The 17,252-nt window shown below is 51.3% G+C and overlaps 1 protein-coding gene across 2 annotated transcripts in view; it reads right to left on the reverse strand.

Moving 5' to 3' along the window:
- Window positions 1-2,692: 2,692 nt before the first annotated feature.
- The window catches only part of KY (kyphoscoliosis peptidase), a 43,535-nt gene continuing 28,975 nt past the window's right edge, over window positions 2,693-17,252 (reverse strand). The window contains exons 8-11 of one of the 2 annotated variants that reach the window (XM_081301199.1): window positions 17,009-17,126; window positions 8,715-8,903; window positions 6,824-7,014; window positions 2,693-4,151 (exon numbers count right to left, since the gene is read on the reverse strand). In XM_081301199.1, coding sequence (XP_081157325.1) covers window positions 3,256-4,151; window positions 6,824-7,014; window positions 8,715-8,903; window positions 17,009-17,126 — 1,394 coding nt within the window. In that variant the 3' untranslated portion in view covers window positions 2,693-3,255. The remainder of the gene's footprint in view (window positions 4,152-6,823; window positions 7,015-8,714; window positions 8,904-17,008; window positions 17,127-17,252) is intronic. The other variant, XM_081301200.1, reaches the window with a different exon arrangement.

The raw sequence follows: 17,252 nt of genomic DNA on the forward strand, positions 1-17,252 counted from the left end.
TAATGTGTTTGCTGTGAGCAATCCGGTATACTGCAAGAATTAATTGGTTTAGAGAGAAACTAATCCTTCCAGTGAGCAGGGCGTCTAAACCTCCACGCTATTACTTTTCAAGTCTTTTGAGAAGAGAATCTCACAAACTTTTTTTTTTTTTTTTTTTTTTTGGCAACGTGTTCCTCCTGCTTGATAACAGGAAATAGTTCTTGATGTCTAGCCTGAATCCCTCATGCTTCATTTCATTGATTTATTTCTCTTTAATCTCAGCAGGCTGTGAGGGGTTTGTCCTGGTGGAACAATGTAACATATGGGGGGACTCGCAGTGATCCCAATCAGACTGAAAACAGAGGCCAGCTGTGTTCCTGGCACTTCTGAAACAAGCTGAAAAGAAGTTAATTGCGGTGGTGGCTGCCACCCCTCTCCTCTGCCCCATCATCACTCCCCCACCCTTATGCATCCTGGCACCCATCCTGGGACTTTCCTGCAAATGCTCTGAGTTTGATCAGTTTCGGTCCTTCACTGGCATAGTAATGAGCATGATCAAAGCTGCCCCCATCCAGTCCTATGTCCAGCGTTTCTGTTTCAAGAAGGGATTTCCGGGCAAAACGCTCTTAATTCTTAACCACCATCTCTTCTCACCACGCCAGGCAGTCCCTCAGGCTCCCCTCACAGCTTGTGCATGGCAAATACGGGCTGGGTGCACACACGCGAAAACGCTGAGAAACCACGAGAAAAGCACCCAGTGATTTTTAACATAAACACTCAACACTATTTTTTCAAGTTTTTTTTGCCTAAAAAACCAGGGGATGCATTCCCTCCTCGCTGTTTGCAGCGCCGGCAGCTCCGCACTTCGACCACCAGGTGGCGCTCGTGCTCTTCCACCGGCCACGGGGACTCGTCGAGCAGGAAACAAAGATGGGGATTTGAATAAAAGCCTCCAAAAATGCAATTCCGAATTTCTAGCTTGAGCAGCGTGCGTGTAAAAATTCATGAAGATTGAATTTCGTTTCATGTATTTTTACTTCCGTGAAAAGAAAGGCAGGTGATTTCCTGACTGCGCCTACAGCTGTCTTTACAAAGGGGGTGCCTGGTTAAAGGAGGAGGGAGGGGCAGGCGGATGCCCGGCGGGTGCTTTGAAAGGCGGGGCCTCCCTCCCTGGTGCTGGGGACAGCTCCTGTTTTGCTGGGTAGCATCCTCTACATGCTCCAGAATGTAGGGCTAGCTGTGACAATCAGCGCTGCTTGCAGTGAGTGACATGAGTCACAGAAGGCACTTATTATTTTGATGAAACGCAGCACATTTCTTTCAACCCATAAAATCAAATGTCTGAGAACAGGCTGTTTTCAGGGTGTAAACACTCCCCTTGTTTCCCTGGGATGGTGCATAGTGGTTAAGCCTCTGGGGCCTTTGTGCATTTTTCAGGCATGAGTGACACAGTGCTGGGTGGCAGACCCTGTTGGCAGATGCTGGACACAGGCCAGGGCATCTCAGCCTCCCAGGGAGGATCCATCTGGTGGAAGTTGGGCACCTTGTAACCAGGCTCTGGGCCAGGTCCACGCTGGGTGGCAGTGGGAACCTAAGTGGGAGGGGCCCCAGGGGATGATGGACTGAAGTATTGGGAGCCTGGAACTTCAGACAGGCCTCGGGCCATCCATCCTGAGCTCTGGATGGCTGCGATTGGGCCACCCTGGGTTCACTTGTGTAGCCCCAGCATCTGGTGCAGTGCCTGGCACTTACCAAGTGTCCCAGGAGCATTTGTGAGGTACACACCTGGCGGATGAATGCAGAGGCCCCTTCCTGGGCTGGCTGGGGCTGCTGCTGAGCCTTGGGGCATGTGGAGTGACTACCAAGGATGGGTGCTAGGTCGTGTCAGCTCTCAGGGACCTGACATAGGCAGGGCAGCAGAGACGAGCAACCCAAGAGTTCATCAGGGCCCACCCCAGAGTGTGTCCATGTGCCAGGACCACATTGGAATGGTCTCATGGTGTCTTTCTCTGTCCTTCCCTTCCCTCCATGGTTGCCATGACAACTTCAGCCTCAGTCACTGCTGAGGGTCAGCTGGGCAGTTGGGGCTTCTCAGGACAGGCCTGAGCAAGCAAGGGGCCTTAAACTCCCCCCACCACCCCCACAGAAGGCAGGATTGGCAAAGACCAGGGGTGCATGTCTCATCTCAAAGAAAGACAGGAAGATGGGATAAGGCTTTTCTTCTAGTACAAGTATAAAAACTGCTCCCAGGGCAGATGCCCCCAGTCTGGCTGTGTGGTGGGGACTCTGGAGCAGGCAGAACCCTGTTACCACCCGAGTCTCTTGAGAACTTCGATATAACACATTGCTACTCATTCACCCTACCTCCTACCCAGGCACTGGTCTCTACCGGGGTTACCAGCAAGGCTCCCGAAAGACCCGACTTGGAAGGCCTCTGGAGGCTTCCTGGGAGGGAACAGGCTGAAGAGGGCTGGGGGCAGCCCCAGGCTTTAGGCCAGATCAACTGGCCTGCATGTTTGTCAGGAGCCCCATAGTCAGGCCTCACAACCTCAGACTTGGGTTGCAGGACTGAACACCACCATCCATCCTCCAGCTCCTGTTGGGCACCCATGAATAGGTGCTGGGTCTGCTCTCTGTTCTTGTTGTTACATTCCTGGCTACCCGCAGGGACCTGGGGGGTGCATAGACTCCAGCCAGGTGGGAGTCGGGTACCTTCCTTTCCACATTCTCTTTATTCCAGGGCTTTTGAAGAGCAAGGAGTGGCTAATAAAGAGGCAGTGGGAATGCATGAGATGGCCAGACCCCAAATTCCCTGGGTCCAGGAGCTGCAGAGAGATACCATGCGCAACTTGGAAAGGGTTCCATGATTCGGGGTTGACCACCTGGCAAATCGTGCTCCTCTGGCACATGGAGCAGAATTCTGTAAGTATCACGCAGAAAACTTGCAGCCTGGACCGTAGCCCGGCTGTCCCACATGAGCCCTATTAACAACAATGGTAGCGTTAGCACAAGAAGGGAACTACTGGGTACTGGGGTACGGTTCACAAGACCTTGGATTTACATAGCACCTTTATATTCTAAAAGGCCTTGCCTCGGTCCCTTCAGCAGTGGCCACACTGAGGGAAGCCTTTAGAACTCAAATTGTCTCAGCACCTGCAGTGGAGCAGGGAAACCAAGGCAGAGGCCTAGAAATGATTTTGTGCAGACTCAGTGGTGTCCAGGGCTCTCTGCACTTCCCCGGGGCCCTCTGAGGTGGTGTGAGTGGGGTGCAGGCCCTCACTGGGCATTCACTTTGTATTTCAGGATGTAAGAGTAGAAGTTGTGGTTGGCATTCTCTAGCACCATGACGTAGACTTCCTGGCAGCCGGCAGTGCTACAGCTACCCTCCCAGTAGCCCTCGTGGTTCAGGGTCAGGGGCCATGTGTCCTGCCCCTTGACCAGGGCTTTGGCGATCCCGTGCAGCTTCAATTTGAATGGGACATTCCGGTTGGCAGGAAGCACGCCCGACAGAGGTTCCAGCAGCTCATTGTCCTGCCCCCAGTTGCCAAAGCTCTCAGGGAACACGGGCCAGTTCACCTTGGTGTTGGCGCAGCACAGGAGGTAATTGAAGACAAAGATGTAGTTGCCGGGCTCCTGCCTCTTCTTGACAAAGATCTTGACGGCAAACTTGCCGGCATGGGGCAGCTGGACTTTCAACTCTGTCCTCTTCTCCCAGTGCAGCTGGAAGATGTAGCGGCGCTGGGTCTCCTCGGTGATGGGGCCATCATCTCCGTGTAGGGAAGCCAGCACACTGATACCCTCCTCCACACCAAAACTGATGGAGCAGCGCCCATCGCTGGTGTGGATGATGGGGTCAGGGTGGGAGGGCTTCACAATGCCCATCTGCTCTGAGAACCAGCTGGGGCCCACGGGCTGGTGAAGCTCGGCCGGCAGCCGGACACCCAGGTCCACGTAGTTGCACTTGATCGTGTACTCCAGCACCGAGCTATAGATGTCGGAGTTGCCTTTGGCAAAGATCTGCAGCTTGTGGGTGCCCATGGTGGGAGGGTACACGTCCAGCTTCATGCCGTTCTTCCTGAGGCTCAGCAGCCCATGCTCCTGTTTGCCATTGAGCATAAACATGAACAGCGTTGGGGCGCAACTCTCAATGGTGATTGTGGCCTTTCCGTTCACTGTGGAGAGAAAGGCAGGGGTCAGGTGAGATGGGTCCAGCGTGTGCTTGCGTGCTGATAAATACTTAACAGCTAACTCTAACTTACTGTGTTTGCCCATTTCTGTGGTGTAAATATTTCACCAAGATTGATTTGAACCAACCAAGGTGATGTTACTGAACATGGTATAGGCCAACTGGAAGAGTTCCTCTACCCACTTTAGGTGGATCTTTTAGAGAGAGCCGAGAGCAGGGGTCTCAAGAAAAATCTGCCCGCAGCTGTATGGGCTCTTCCTACCTATTTGATTCACATTAGATGAAGGTTGCCTGGAGTCTTGGCCTGGTTCCAGAGCAGGGGAGAAGGTCAAGGGACAGAAGGGCACCACCTTGTTCAAGTCTTAGGTCTTGCTTTCACACCACTCCTTCCAGTATCTGTACATTATGGCTCAACAGCTCTCATGTCAACACGGTCCCTTAAAAACTTTACTCTTGGAGACTGTGCCCAGAGGGTGAGGGTGAGGTGCTTCCCCTGCCCCACCCCCTCCTTCTCACATAGGCAAACCTGAGCCATGTTTCTGGAATGGGACCTAGAAGACGCAGTGTGTGCACCTGAGGGTCTTTTGCATACCCTCTTCCTTGGTCTTTTCCCTTGCCCTGACATTTTTAACTCCTCTGTCCTGGTCACTGTTTTTGAGGAACAGTTTCCTGGGTTTTGCAGCCCGTGAGGACTCACCTATCTGCCCTCCCTGGTTCCCAGGACCACAGGGAGGGGCAGTGACTTCTCTGAGTCTTGCCTCACCCTCACTCAGAAGTTGACCCCCAGCCCCAGCCCCAGGATTCTCCTCAGCTCTGTCTTATAAGTGTGCGCCAATGGAGCTCCTCCTCCCCAGCTCTGTCCACGGGTGGAGACAGGCCATCTGATCCTTGCTCACCGTGAACCCTTCCCCCAAACCTGGCCAGACCTCAACTTAAAGGCTCAGCGGTTAAGAAGCCTGTTCTGACCCCTCAGGCGAACCTGAGTTCTCAGGAAGCTTCTGTCCTGACCCTGGCTCTCTTCAGAGAACTCATCAGGGTTGTAATTAATCATGTGAATATTTTTGTATAATGTCTGTCCTCAGCTGGGCTGTGGGGTCTTTGGGAAGGGCCTATTCTGCCATGTTTTAGAGCCTGGCCACATTGCCTGGCCCAGAGGGTTCTTAGCAAAGGATGTGTATCACGAGTGTCTAGAATAAAGTTTTAGGTGACTATAAATTAACAAAATCTGGCATTCACAATTTTCTGTCTCGCTATGAGGCAAACTCAACTCAGGGACATTAGTTTGATGCTGTAGCCAGGTCGATTCTTTCCTGTGGCTCAATGACCCACAACAGACTGAACAGGCCTCCATCTGATGCAGGCGCAGGAAACCGATTCTCAAAGTGAGCAGCCTCACACTGTTATTGTAGCAGCAGGAGCTGCCAGGCATTGGTGGCTGTGAAGAGAATGCAGGAGCTCAGCCTACTGGTTAAGGAGACCCCTGTGGGACAGGAGAGACAAGGTGGCCACAGCTAACCTGAGGGCACGTGGGCTTCCTGTCTGCCTTCATGGCCCTGCAGAGTCAGGTGGGGCTGGGGGCCCACTCACAGGTCACCCTAGCTGATAGCCAATGTGAGATCAGTTCTCTGTCCAGGACGCCCCCGGGTGGCAGTGCTTTGCCAAGATGTGGGAGGTGGGCCCACTGCTTTGTGAACCCTGCAGGATGCCCAGCTGCACACCTAGCCCTGGACCAGGTGCTGGGCCCTCAGGGTAGCATGAGAGACAGTCCTCTAGACAAAGGCTTTTGAGGCCTAGACCACAGTTCTGGCCCCTCAGGCTTGGCCCTTCATGCTCTGTAGAGTGTAAAAACCAGCAGGTGAGAGGGCAAATGTCAGCCCTGGCCCACTGTGGGAGATAGCTATGTGCACTTCTCTGGACCCCAGGGAAGCTGGCCAGAGAAGGCTGGATCCTTTGTCCATAGGAAGGGGCTTCTGAGCCGGCCAGCCTGAGTCCTATGGAGCCTGCGGGGCTGGAGAGTGGAGGTTGGGGACCATGCTCCCTCCTCCCCTCTCCTCCCACTGCCTACGACAAGTCCATCAGACCTGTCCTCCATCTCCTGCAACCCAGCACACTGGCCACCTCTCTAAGGCAGCCTTCCCTGCCTTCTGTCCTGGTGGAACTGCTTCTACCTGTCCAGGGAGAGCCCTTGCCCCTCACCTCACTGGATCGCCACTGACCCACAGATATCAGCTCTGTGGGGCCCAGAACACGCTCCCTGCCTGAGCCCAGGAGAACACAGCAGTCTGGTCAGCTTTTGTTGGGCTCCTGAGCAGGTGGGTGTCTGTGGTCTAAGGTAGTCCTGTCCTCTAGCACGTGAGCTGAGACAGAGGGGCCCCTCCAGGCCTGGTCCTGTGACAAGACAGGCTGTGTGTCCTGCCCTTAGGTGCTGGGACATCTTCTGACACATCCTTTTCTTATGAAAGTGTGAATGGGCTTCTGTCCTTGTCAATGTGACCTACAGCCATGTCCTGCACTGATGGTCTTAGCTGTCTGGTGCCCACACACCCATGTGCACATATGGGCTCTGGCTAGGGCCCTGCAGGGTGGCCTTCTAGCAGCACAGAGCAGATGGCTCTGTCCCTGCTGTGGGGCCCAGCCTGGCCACCTGCTTCGTGTTACCTGTTCTGATCATGGAAGTCTCTGGGTGGGCGCTCAGCATCCCCTTGTTGTAGAATTCGCTCTTGTGATACATGTTGTTCTCAAACTGCCTCAAAGACTGAGGAGGTTTTAGCAGTTGCCAGTTCTTATTGTCCGGGAAGTGGTCCTCGATGAACAGTGCGGGGTGGGTGAGGAAGTAGAATTCGTTGTAGCTGGAGGAGGAAGAGCTGGTCAGGAGCCAGGAGCGGGGAGCGGATCAACCGCTCCCACCCTGCTCTGCAGGTAGCAGGGCTTATGGGGGGAACTTTTCAGGCTTCTTTTGATTGACACACTCACGGGAGGGACCCTGCTGGCACCCAATGGGAAGAGGCGCCATCTTTGTTCTGACATGGGCCACTGAACTCCTCAGTGGCTACTTTTGGACATTGGAGCCAAAGCAGAGTCCCAGACTCCTCTTAAGAGAAGGCCATGTTTGAAATTGTGGCCTGATATGAATGGCCTAAGGTGTCCACGGGAGAGAAATGGTTCCCCTCTCAATGTCAAAAAGAAATTTGAAGAGTATAATGTAACCTGTGGACCAGGTGCTGGCAGTAGAGGTGTTGGGGAGGGGGCAGAAGGCAAAGTGCTTGAACGTCCCACCTCCATATCCCCCCATCTGTGGGGACTTCTATGGCTCCTGGGGGCCAGCTAGAGGCTTTGAGGCCAGTGATAGGGACCAATAGAAGAATGGGGAGGCTCATCCTGAGATGGGGGAGGCTCCTCTCCATCTAAGGAGACCAGCATTCAGAGTATCAGAGGTGACAAGGTGTATGTGAGCACATGAGCCTTGTGTGTCGGACATTGGGGGCACGAGACATGGGGTTTGTCACAGTGTGGGAGGGTCAGGACCGAATCTGCAAAAAACAGAGAGAATGTTCTCATTTTTCTGAATAAAAAGGAATCTGAGGGCTGGGGATGTGGCTCAAGCGGTAGCACACTCGCCTGGCATGTGTGCGGCCCGGGTTCCGATCCTCAGCACCACATACAAATAGAGATGTGTCCACCGAAAACTAAAAAATAAATATTAAAATTCTCTCCCTCTCTCTCTCTCTCTTAAAAAAAAAAAAAAAAAGGAATCTGAGCCGGGCACAGTGGCGCACACCTGTGATCCCAGTGAGTTGAGAGGCTGAGGCAGGAGGACTGCAAGTTCAAAGCCAGCCTCAGCAACTACCGAGACCCTGCCTCAAAATGGAAAATAAAAAGGGCTGGGGATATGGCTCAGAGGCTAAGCACCCTTGGGTTCAATCTCTGGTACCAAAAAAAAAAAAAAAAAAAAAAAGAATCTGAGCTGCTGATGGACATCATGATCCTTTTAGAATGGCCTGTGTGACCTTAGGAGAAGGCCAGGGTCGCCCAGAGCCCTTCAGGGTAAAAACAGTCCAGTTTGCAACCCTGCCATGATGCCCTTCTATGGCCCACAGGGAGTCTGCACCACCCACAGGACTCCTTCCCACACACTTAGCCCTTCTTCAGTCCAGAGAGGAGCCTGGTATGTGAGGAGGTAGCAGGAGAGCATGCTGGCCTCTGGGCATGGTGACATGGGCTGGGCCTGAGTGGGACTGCAGACAGCTAAGGTGGCCTCTCAGCCCTACCCTCTGGACCCACGCTGGTGGCAAGTGAGGGAGGCCTTGGGGTTTAGGTGGAGGGAGCAGTAGGGAGCCAGAGGAGGGACTTGTCTGTGGAGGGTGAGGTCACAGAAAAGTCTGGGCCCTCACAAGTGGCCTAGAGCTGGCTCCTGTCACAGCCAGCCACAAGGTGAGGCTGCCAGCCTCTCCTCCCGCCCACCAAGCCTTCTCCACCTGTTGCCTCCTTCAACCCCATGTCTTCCCAGCCCACCAGCCAGACACCTGGTAGGAGCAAGACTGGCACTCACAGGAAGGTGAACTTGGAGGTGGCGGTGTCCACCAAACCGCTGCCCCACGTGCTGTCCACCAGGTGCCATCTCCCCTCCAGGTGCACAGCATTCCAGGCATGGTCAAACTCGCCAGAGAAACTCTGCCCTGTCTGGTAGCCGAAGCCCTTGGAGTAGCCGGGCACCGTCACGCACTGCACGCCAGCGATCCTGGGGGGCGGGACAGGAGTCTGAGAGAGTCTCCTGCTGGGGCTGGTCCCCAAGTCGGACGGTCCGTGGCCCCAGGCTGCAGGTCCTTCCTGTTGTCCCTCCTTTATCCTGCCTCTCACACATTCACAAGTGTGCATCCATGAGTGCTTTATCTTGGGGGTGGGGACAGGCAGACTCAGTGCTGGCTGACCCTGCCACTGCAAACTGGCTGTAGTCCCTCCCCTGAGACTGTTCAAATCACTTCTGAAATGTCTCCCTAGAGCCTGCTTGACACGATCCGCCACGAGCTCTTCCACAGGAGAAAAATGAGGCCAAGAGTAAAGATGGTCTCAAGAATGGAACCAGGGAAACGATGATGTCCTTGTAAGGGAGGTGAAGGGAAGCTGGAGGAACCAGTGTCCTCAGGGGGGGCTGGCCATGAAGGCAGGAGAGAGCTGACCCCTGGCCCCTGGCTAACCTTTCCAAAGACGTCTGCAGGCAAGCTGGTCTCTGCATGCTGGCCTACGGAGCCCTGACCAGTTGCCAGTTCCTCTCAGGTCTGATGGACAGGTCGGTCCTCTGTGAACATCATGGTGCATGAAGATCATTCACAGACTGTCCAGGCCACCAGGATGGTGTCTTGGGAGGAGTGGAACTGCTGAGCAGTGTTAGCCTGAGCTTTGGGGTCCTTTTGGCAATGCTCACAGCCTCGATAGCACCACTTTCTGGAAGCCTAGACAGTGGGGAATGGGTGTTGATCACCTCTGGCGACCACAGAAAACCAGGCATTTGGAGCTAAAACTCATGAGGTCCAGGCCTGGGCTATGAAACCACCAAAAGCAAGACCTCTGACCATCCCGCCATGCCAGCTGGCCTTCCTCCCCAGCAGCCCTGCATCGCACATGGCTGCCCAGGGATGGACTGTGTGGATAATTCCATGGCCAGTATGACCCAGGGGCCCTCCAGGCCAGCCCTTCCGAGGCCTTTGTGTGAATTAGAAAAAGCCACTCCTTCCCCAAATGGTTTTCTTCACTTGTAGGAAATTGTTGTAATAAATGCCCAAATCTACAGATGTGCAGGGTGCCCCTCAGATGGGGCTCCTTTGGCATCTGACAAGCTGCCCAGTCCTCCACACAGTGATGGTCCTGCAGACCTCTCAGAACTGAGTTTGCAGCTCAGGACTTTAGCCATGCCTGTTTCAGGAGGGTGGCCCACTGGGCCAGGTCCTGTCATGGACCAACTCCGTAGCTTTAGTTGCTCTAAATAATAGGGCCATGGGCTCTCAGGGTAGTGGGGTGAAATTGTCATGCATATACTATAAGGACAAGGAGAATTTTCCCTGGGAAAACAAACATTGAATTAAAAGTTAGCAGAATATCAGTATTATTAAAAATTACTGATCGAGAGGTTGAGTCAGAAGGATGGCAAGTTTGAGGCCAGCCTCAGCAACTTAGCAAGACCCTCAGCAGTTTAATGAGAACCTATCTCAAAAATAAAAAGGGACTGAGTTCAATCCCCAGTAGCCCCCCCCCCAAAAAAAAAATTATCTATACATCATTTGTTGAGAGTCACTGAGGTAAAATGTGGTGTCCTGAAGGTGAGCTGATTTTATTTTCCCTGTCCTCCATGTGACCTCATGTGCACAGAATGATTATGTTAACACATTGGCTTTAACCCTCCTCCAACTGCAGGGTCCAGGCCACTCATACCAAGGTTCCTTAGAGGCCTGGAAGTTTGGCAGCCTCTGTCCTCGACCCACAGTTTTATGAAAGGAGGTCCAAGTCTCCTTGGCTCTCCAGAGACCCTGGTGCACACATACCAGCTGGGCCGTGTGGGAAGGACTTCGGGAGCCCTTGTAGGCACCCACTGGCTGACAGACCCTGATGGCAGAATTTTCTACTGGAAAAGGTCAAAAATGACTTCCAGAGCAGAAGGGCTGCCCAGAGGCAAAAGGAGCCCATGGGAGAGGAGAAGGAGCAGCACCCACACTTGGAGAGCCAGTGACCTCATTTCTCTGCAGCAGAGTGGAGGATGGAAGGCCGTGCTGAGGGGATGCTGGGCTCAGGATAGGGAGCCTGTCTTATCATCAGCAGAGAGGGGAGGGTGGCAAGCAAAGCCAGAGGGGTGGAATGGAGGGGTGGCATGGAGGGGTGGGATGGAGGCATGGGTGGGGGAGTGGGCCTTCCATAGGAGACAGGGTCCCATCCACTCAGAGGTTGGTTGAGGGGGAAAAAAAAAAAACGCTGTAAAAAATATTTAGGGAGATAGGTTAGTACTTGTGACATAATGCTAAAACTCTACAATCAGTGCAATGTCTGCATGTGGGTAAATATGTGCATGCATGGAGAGCAGGGGCCAGTGGAATGAGAGAGATCCAGGGCCAATGTTACCAGATCTCCTGATAATGGGATTATGGGTGATTTTAATTTTCTTTTAAAAATTTCTCTATATTTTCTGAATTTCAAATAACAATTATGTGTTATTTTTAGAATTGGGAAAAATCCATAAATACTACTTAAAATTATATTCTTCAGTAAATGATTTCCCACTGTTACGTAGATGTCTGTGCTTAGGAATTTCCAGCATGTCGTGGAGGGATGGATGAGGGAGCCCTGGGAACCCTGGTGTTTAGTGAACGGCTCATTTTGCATTAAGGTAAACTGATCCGTGCAGCTCTGGGCATACTGCCTGCGGATGCTTGTTCCATTCAGAACCACCTGGGGACAAGGAAGGAGGAGGAGCATTTGGGATCCACATAATCTCCAGGTGTTGGTGCAAGCTGGAGATGTGGGCAGCTTGAGGTCCCTCTGCGAGAAGCCGTGTCCCCAGGAGTGTGCCCAGGGTGACACCCACCCACCAAAGGGGTGAAGTGGAGAGAGGGTCTGAAGAACCACGTGGGGAGCAGTAGTGAGAGCCTCCCCAACCATGGAAAGGGCTGGAAATAAAACTAAGTGGCGGGGACATCCACCCGGACTGCTCCAAGCTGGAGGGGGAGGCTGGTCATCAGGCCTGGCCAGGAAATCAGGGTTCTACTCGCAGGTTTAATGGTTGCCTCCAGTGTGACCTTGCCAGACTCATGATGGGCAAAAAAGGAAGTTGGCATTAAATGATCTCCAGGGGGTGATTCTCCTCTGACAAAACAAGGAGAGTCTGGGAGGGCCATGGGGAATGCCTGCGGCAGAAAAAAATGAAAAAAGAGAACTCAGCTGTAAGCCACGCATTGCTTGACTATGACATGAGCATATTTTATTATCTGGCAGCCACGTGCAAGGTGAAGTGGGCAGAGGAAGTTATAATGTAAAATAGTGCTGATAATCTATAGTTTTCGCGCAAAAGAAAGTACTCCCTATGTATCAAATAATAATTGCAGAACTAGTAGGAGTTTTGTGTCTAACCTCTCGTTGCTAGTCAGAATGACCCATGACCCTTTCCTGTCATCAAAAGACCACTAACTAGCCACGTGTGGTGGTGCATGCACACTACTGGAAGCCCAGCTGTTGGAGAAACTGAGGCAGGAGGATTGCAAGTTCAAGGTCAGCCTGGGCAACTTAGCAAGACTCTGTCTCAAAAAATAATTTAAAGAAATGAAAGACCACTAACTATATAAATTACGTGCCAAGCACTGAAGCAGGCACCAGGGGATCATGTACCGTGGCACAGCATGACATCATGTGACACAACACAACACAATCACATAATAAAAAAACTCCTCCAATGGGGCTGGGGATGTGGCTCAAGCGGTAGCGCGCTCGCCTGGCATGCGCGGGGCGCTGGGTTCGATCCTCAGCACCACATACAAACAAAGATGTTGTGTCCACCGAAAACTAAAAAATAAATATTAAAAAAATTCTCTCTCTCTCTCTCTCTCTCTCTCTCTAAAACAACAACAACAACAACAAAAACAAAACACACTCCTCCAATGAAGCTCAGTGGCTGCCCCAGGAGCTCTTCCTGGTGGAAGAAGGATAGATCTTGGAACTGTCACTAAAATGCCAGTGTACAAGCAGACCCCCAGGGAACTCAGTAGAGGGGTGTTCACTGCCAACAGGAGCTGGGAGAACATGGAAGGACGGACCAGCTCGGACCAGCTCGGGAAACATCTCCACCTACTAAAGAGCTCAATCAGCTCTTCAAAGCTAGAGCACCCAGTATCACCCAAAGACGCCATAGGCTGCAGAATCTTTGCTTTTACTTTTGACAGTCTTTACAACCCCTATTCAGGCTGCACAGCGTGAGGCTGATGTGTATCTCAAGCCACAAAGGAAACAAGCAGGCAGGATGCCCCAGGGAACTTCCAGAGGATCCAGAGAAAGCTGCAGTCAGGTCTCCAGCAAGTGCCAGGGCTCAGTGACACAACCAGAGGAGCCATGAGAGCAGGGGTCCCTGAGGTTGCAAAGAACTAGGTGGCCACTCAATATGGCCTGATAGAGATGGATTGAACGCAGGTGCAGGTAGACAGAAGGCAGTGTCATTAGCTGGATCCCTAAGGTCACTGCAGGTCTGAGTGCATTATCCTTACTTTAAGAAGATGGGTGTTTCCCAGCTTAGTGCGGCGTATCCTCAGGTGTCAACTGAGCAGGTGTGTGGAGGGGTCAAGATGATGAGATGGTCCAGGACCTGCCATAGGCATCCCACGACACTGCTAGAGCCATGTCACTGCCAGGCTCCAGGAACAGTATGGTTGAAGGTGGGCAGGCAGGGTGCCCTGCACCCACTGGGCTCTGACCAACTCTCCCAACTCTGATCATCTTTGCCAGGATGTCTGAGCCAATCAGGAAAAAAAAAGGGAGCGGTGGAGGAACCATAGCTGTAGGTGAGGCAATGAAACATGCTTTTTTCTTCTGCCATTTTGTTGAAAATAGTGCAGTTTCTGTACTCAGCAGGACAAACAACCCTTGGCTTATCTTTCACAATGTATGTAATTGATTTCTCTGCAAAATTGAAAGGTGCTATGAAAGACCACTAACTATATAAATGTCCCCTCTTTCCCCTTTTCTTACACTACCCTCCTGGCTAGATCAATAACTCCCAATGATAACCTCCCTCAAAGGTATGTAGAGCTCATGACATATGACCTCTGAGGCCTCCTCTCCAATAGGTGACCAGTCAGTTGTTCAGAGAGAGAGGCTGCCTGGCCTGGGGACACAGAGTGAGCTAGAGGCTGAAGTGAAACCGGGATGCAGTTGTCCCGAGGCACAGATCAGGAGACTTTCTGTTGCATTAGGCCTTTGGTAAAGTTTTGAACTTTTGTCTTTACCTGTGAACTTGTGGGTGGTGGGTTGAGTGAAATTAAAGCTGGTTTGTTAAAGAGATATAATTCACCTTTGTATCAGAAGGGTAGAGAGAGTTTAGATGACCCTTTCAGGAGGCTTTCATGACAAAGGGAGATTTGCAATAATTTAAATTTATCCATCTCCTGGGGAATCCGCATCTCTCAGGAGGCTTAGATGGCTACATCCTGTCTTTGGGGGCATTTGGATCCAAGTGGTGCTTTAGGACCTCGGCGGGGATGTCATGCTGACCAGAAGCAGCCATCTGAGTATGCATGCCTCTGCACTTGCTCTCCGTGGCAACTGGAGGATGGATGGAAAGCCAGATGACATTGGATTGGTGACGCAACCACCCAGTCTCAAAGCCTTGGACTAACCATAAGCTCCTGGTTATTCAAAATCTCTGGAAATCTGTTAGCTGGTGGTGCTAGAGTGAATTTACTAGAGGCTGACTCAGTAGCAGGAGCCTAGGGAATTAACCTCGGCCCCTGCAAAGAATTAGGTAGAATCAATTCAGGCTGTGGACCGTCAAGGTGAAAGGGAAGAGATTAACATTTGACAGAGAATCAGAAAGCAACTGAACCAGCAATTATTAGCAATAGCACTAACAGAAACAAAAAAACCAAAACGTCATGTCTAGAACTTGAGAAAGACAATGAGGAAATGAATGATGCTATAAAAATCTCTGAATTCCCCTCCAAATTACTTTATTAAATCAGTCTTTAATGAGACCATTACAAGGAGGCAGACTGCCCTGATAAGAAGTAATGATGGTCAGGTGGGTACAACTCTTGCTAAAAGGCCACCCTGTCAACCAATGAGGGATAAATCAGCAAGTGTGGATTGCATGTCTTCCGTTGTTAAGGAATTGGCTGATGAATTTACAAACCTTTGGCAGTTATTTCAGAGGTAAAGGGAATTGAGAAAGTGAGGCATGGCTGGATTACTGACCTTTAAGGCAGAAGTTAAAGGAATTTGGGGGAATCTGTGAGCTATTTCTGCACATCCTGGGCAGCAGTGAGAAATTTTGTGCCTGCTAACTGCCAGGTTGAAACTAACTTTAAGTGATGCAAAATGTTGGGATGGATTTTAATGATCAGCTGTGGGCCAGAATACAGCCACTGCTAAGCATCTGGATTGGGCCAAAAGCTGACAGTTTCACTCAAGACAAGTGTCAATTTTCTTGAGTCTATGTGGGCTGGCGCAGTCTGTAGGAAAGTTCCACAGAATGAAAAAACTCCAATACTCAAGAAAGACAGGACTTGTTTAAAAACAGCAACTCCAAAGTCAGGTGACCAAATCCCAAACTGCATGTCCTCACTCAGTCCCACAGTCCTGCCAGGGCAATATGGCTCCCCAGGTACAGATGAGAAGACTGAGGCCCTGAGAGGTCCAGTGCCTTACCCAAAGGAATAAAACAAAGAGGTGGTCAGATGGGGACTGGAATTCAGGTCTTTTTGGCTTCGAATCTGGGACTCCTACATCATGCTAGAAAGCATGTACTGGATAAAGAAGCATTTCTCTTATGACTTAAAAAAAAAAACTAACTAACTAACTAACCAACCCATTGTTTTCAAATTCACACATCAGATGAAAATGATCATATTGTGAAAGATGCTAGTCACAGTAGAGCTGAAAATAAACTGGTGGTTATTTTCTTGTTTGAAAGAGAATACACAAGGGGCTGGAGGTGTAGCTCAGTGGTACAGCGCTTATCTTGCACGTGTGAGGCACTGGGTTCGAGTCTCAGCACCACATATAAATAAATAAAGGTCCATCAACAACTAATAAAAATATATTAAAAAATATGCAAGTGTGCCAGGAATTGCCCTTCATTTCCTGACATCTTGTAAATACTTATTGAGGGCCTACTGTGTCTAGGATTCTGAGATGAGTGTTCACAGGGAGGCAGGAAGAGAGGGGGCTAAAAAGCTCCCCAAAGTCACGTCAGAGTTCTAAGGCATAAAGGAGAAATGAGCACAGCCGCGCCTAGACACACAGAACGAATCCTGGGAAAGAAGGTGACAAATTGCTAACAGCGTTATCTCTAAGTGGTGGCATTCGGAGGCACTTAATTCTTTTTCTATTCGCTTTGTGCACTTTATAGATCTTGTACAATGAATAATTTTTTTAAAAAATTGAAAAAGTTATTAAATGAAATCATAAAGCCATGCACGAGCCGGCGTACAAGGTATATGCTGAGGGCCTCTGGGAGGGGAAGGTGCTGTGGTCCCAGGGTGGGGCCTGGAAAGAAAGGAAGGAGCGGGAAACAGCGTGATGTCAAAGGGTGCAGGGCTGGAGAGAGGGTTGAGGTCAGATTTTGAAGGACATTGTAGGACAGTGTGAGCCATTAGTGGAATTCGGGAACCCAGGCTCAGGGCAGCCTGGGGAAGGGAGGTGGGTGAGGATCCATCTGACAGATCTTTTCAGGTAGAATTTCTGTTTCTCCCAAGCGAGGACCCTGTGCCAGCCCAAAGGACAGCCTTTCCTAGTCCCCTTGGTGCCAGCAGCCACATCCTTTGTTCCCAGGCCTGCCATTCTTTAACCTTCAGCTGCATGGAGAAGGGAAAAGGCAGAAAAAGGGCCTTTTATAACCAAATTATCTCTGTGCATTCATTTGCCATTATGTTAATGCCTCACGAAGCCCGGCAGATGGTACAAAGTCAATTATGTTGGTGTTAAAAAGGGAGAAATTGACCTTTTCAGGACTCACTTGGATTCCAGAGCAGAGTTTGCAAACTCAGGCTTCCGGGCCTGGCATGTGAGCCAAGGCACACAGCTCTTTGGAAGAAGGAGAAGGATGGGGTCAGGTGGTCAGCCCGGAGACTCCTGTCTCTTGCTGGCCACCTGTCATACCTGCACATTCTTTCGAAGAGGCCAGCATAGCCATCACAGTTGGTCTTCTGGGTCCGCAGAATGTCAGTGGGCTTGAAGGCCTGACGGTCCTTCTCCTGGGCAGCCTCAACGTCATACTCTGGAGGGCAGAGGAGGGGACAGTGAGGAACCAGCGCGGAGCCCGGTGCAGAGGTGAGAGGAGGCCTCACTTCCTGTGGATGGCCCCTATCCAAGCGGTGCTCTGGGCATCCCAGGCCAGTGTGGG

Source organism: Spermophilus citellus (assembly GCF_964194105.1).
Source record: "Spermophilus citellus genome assembly, chromosome: 7".
NCBI classification, from domain to species: Eukaryota; Metazoa; Chordata; class Mammalia; order Rodentia; family Sciuridae; genus Spermophilus; species Spermophilus citellus.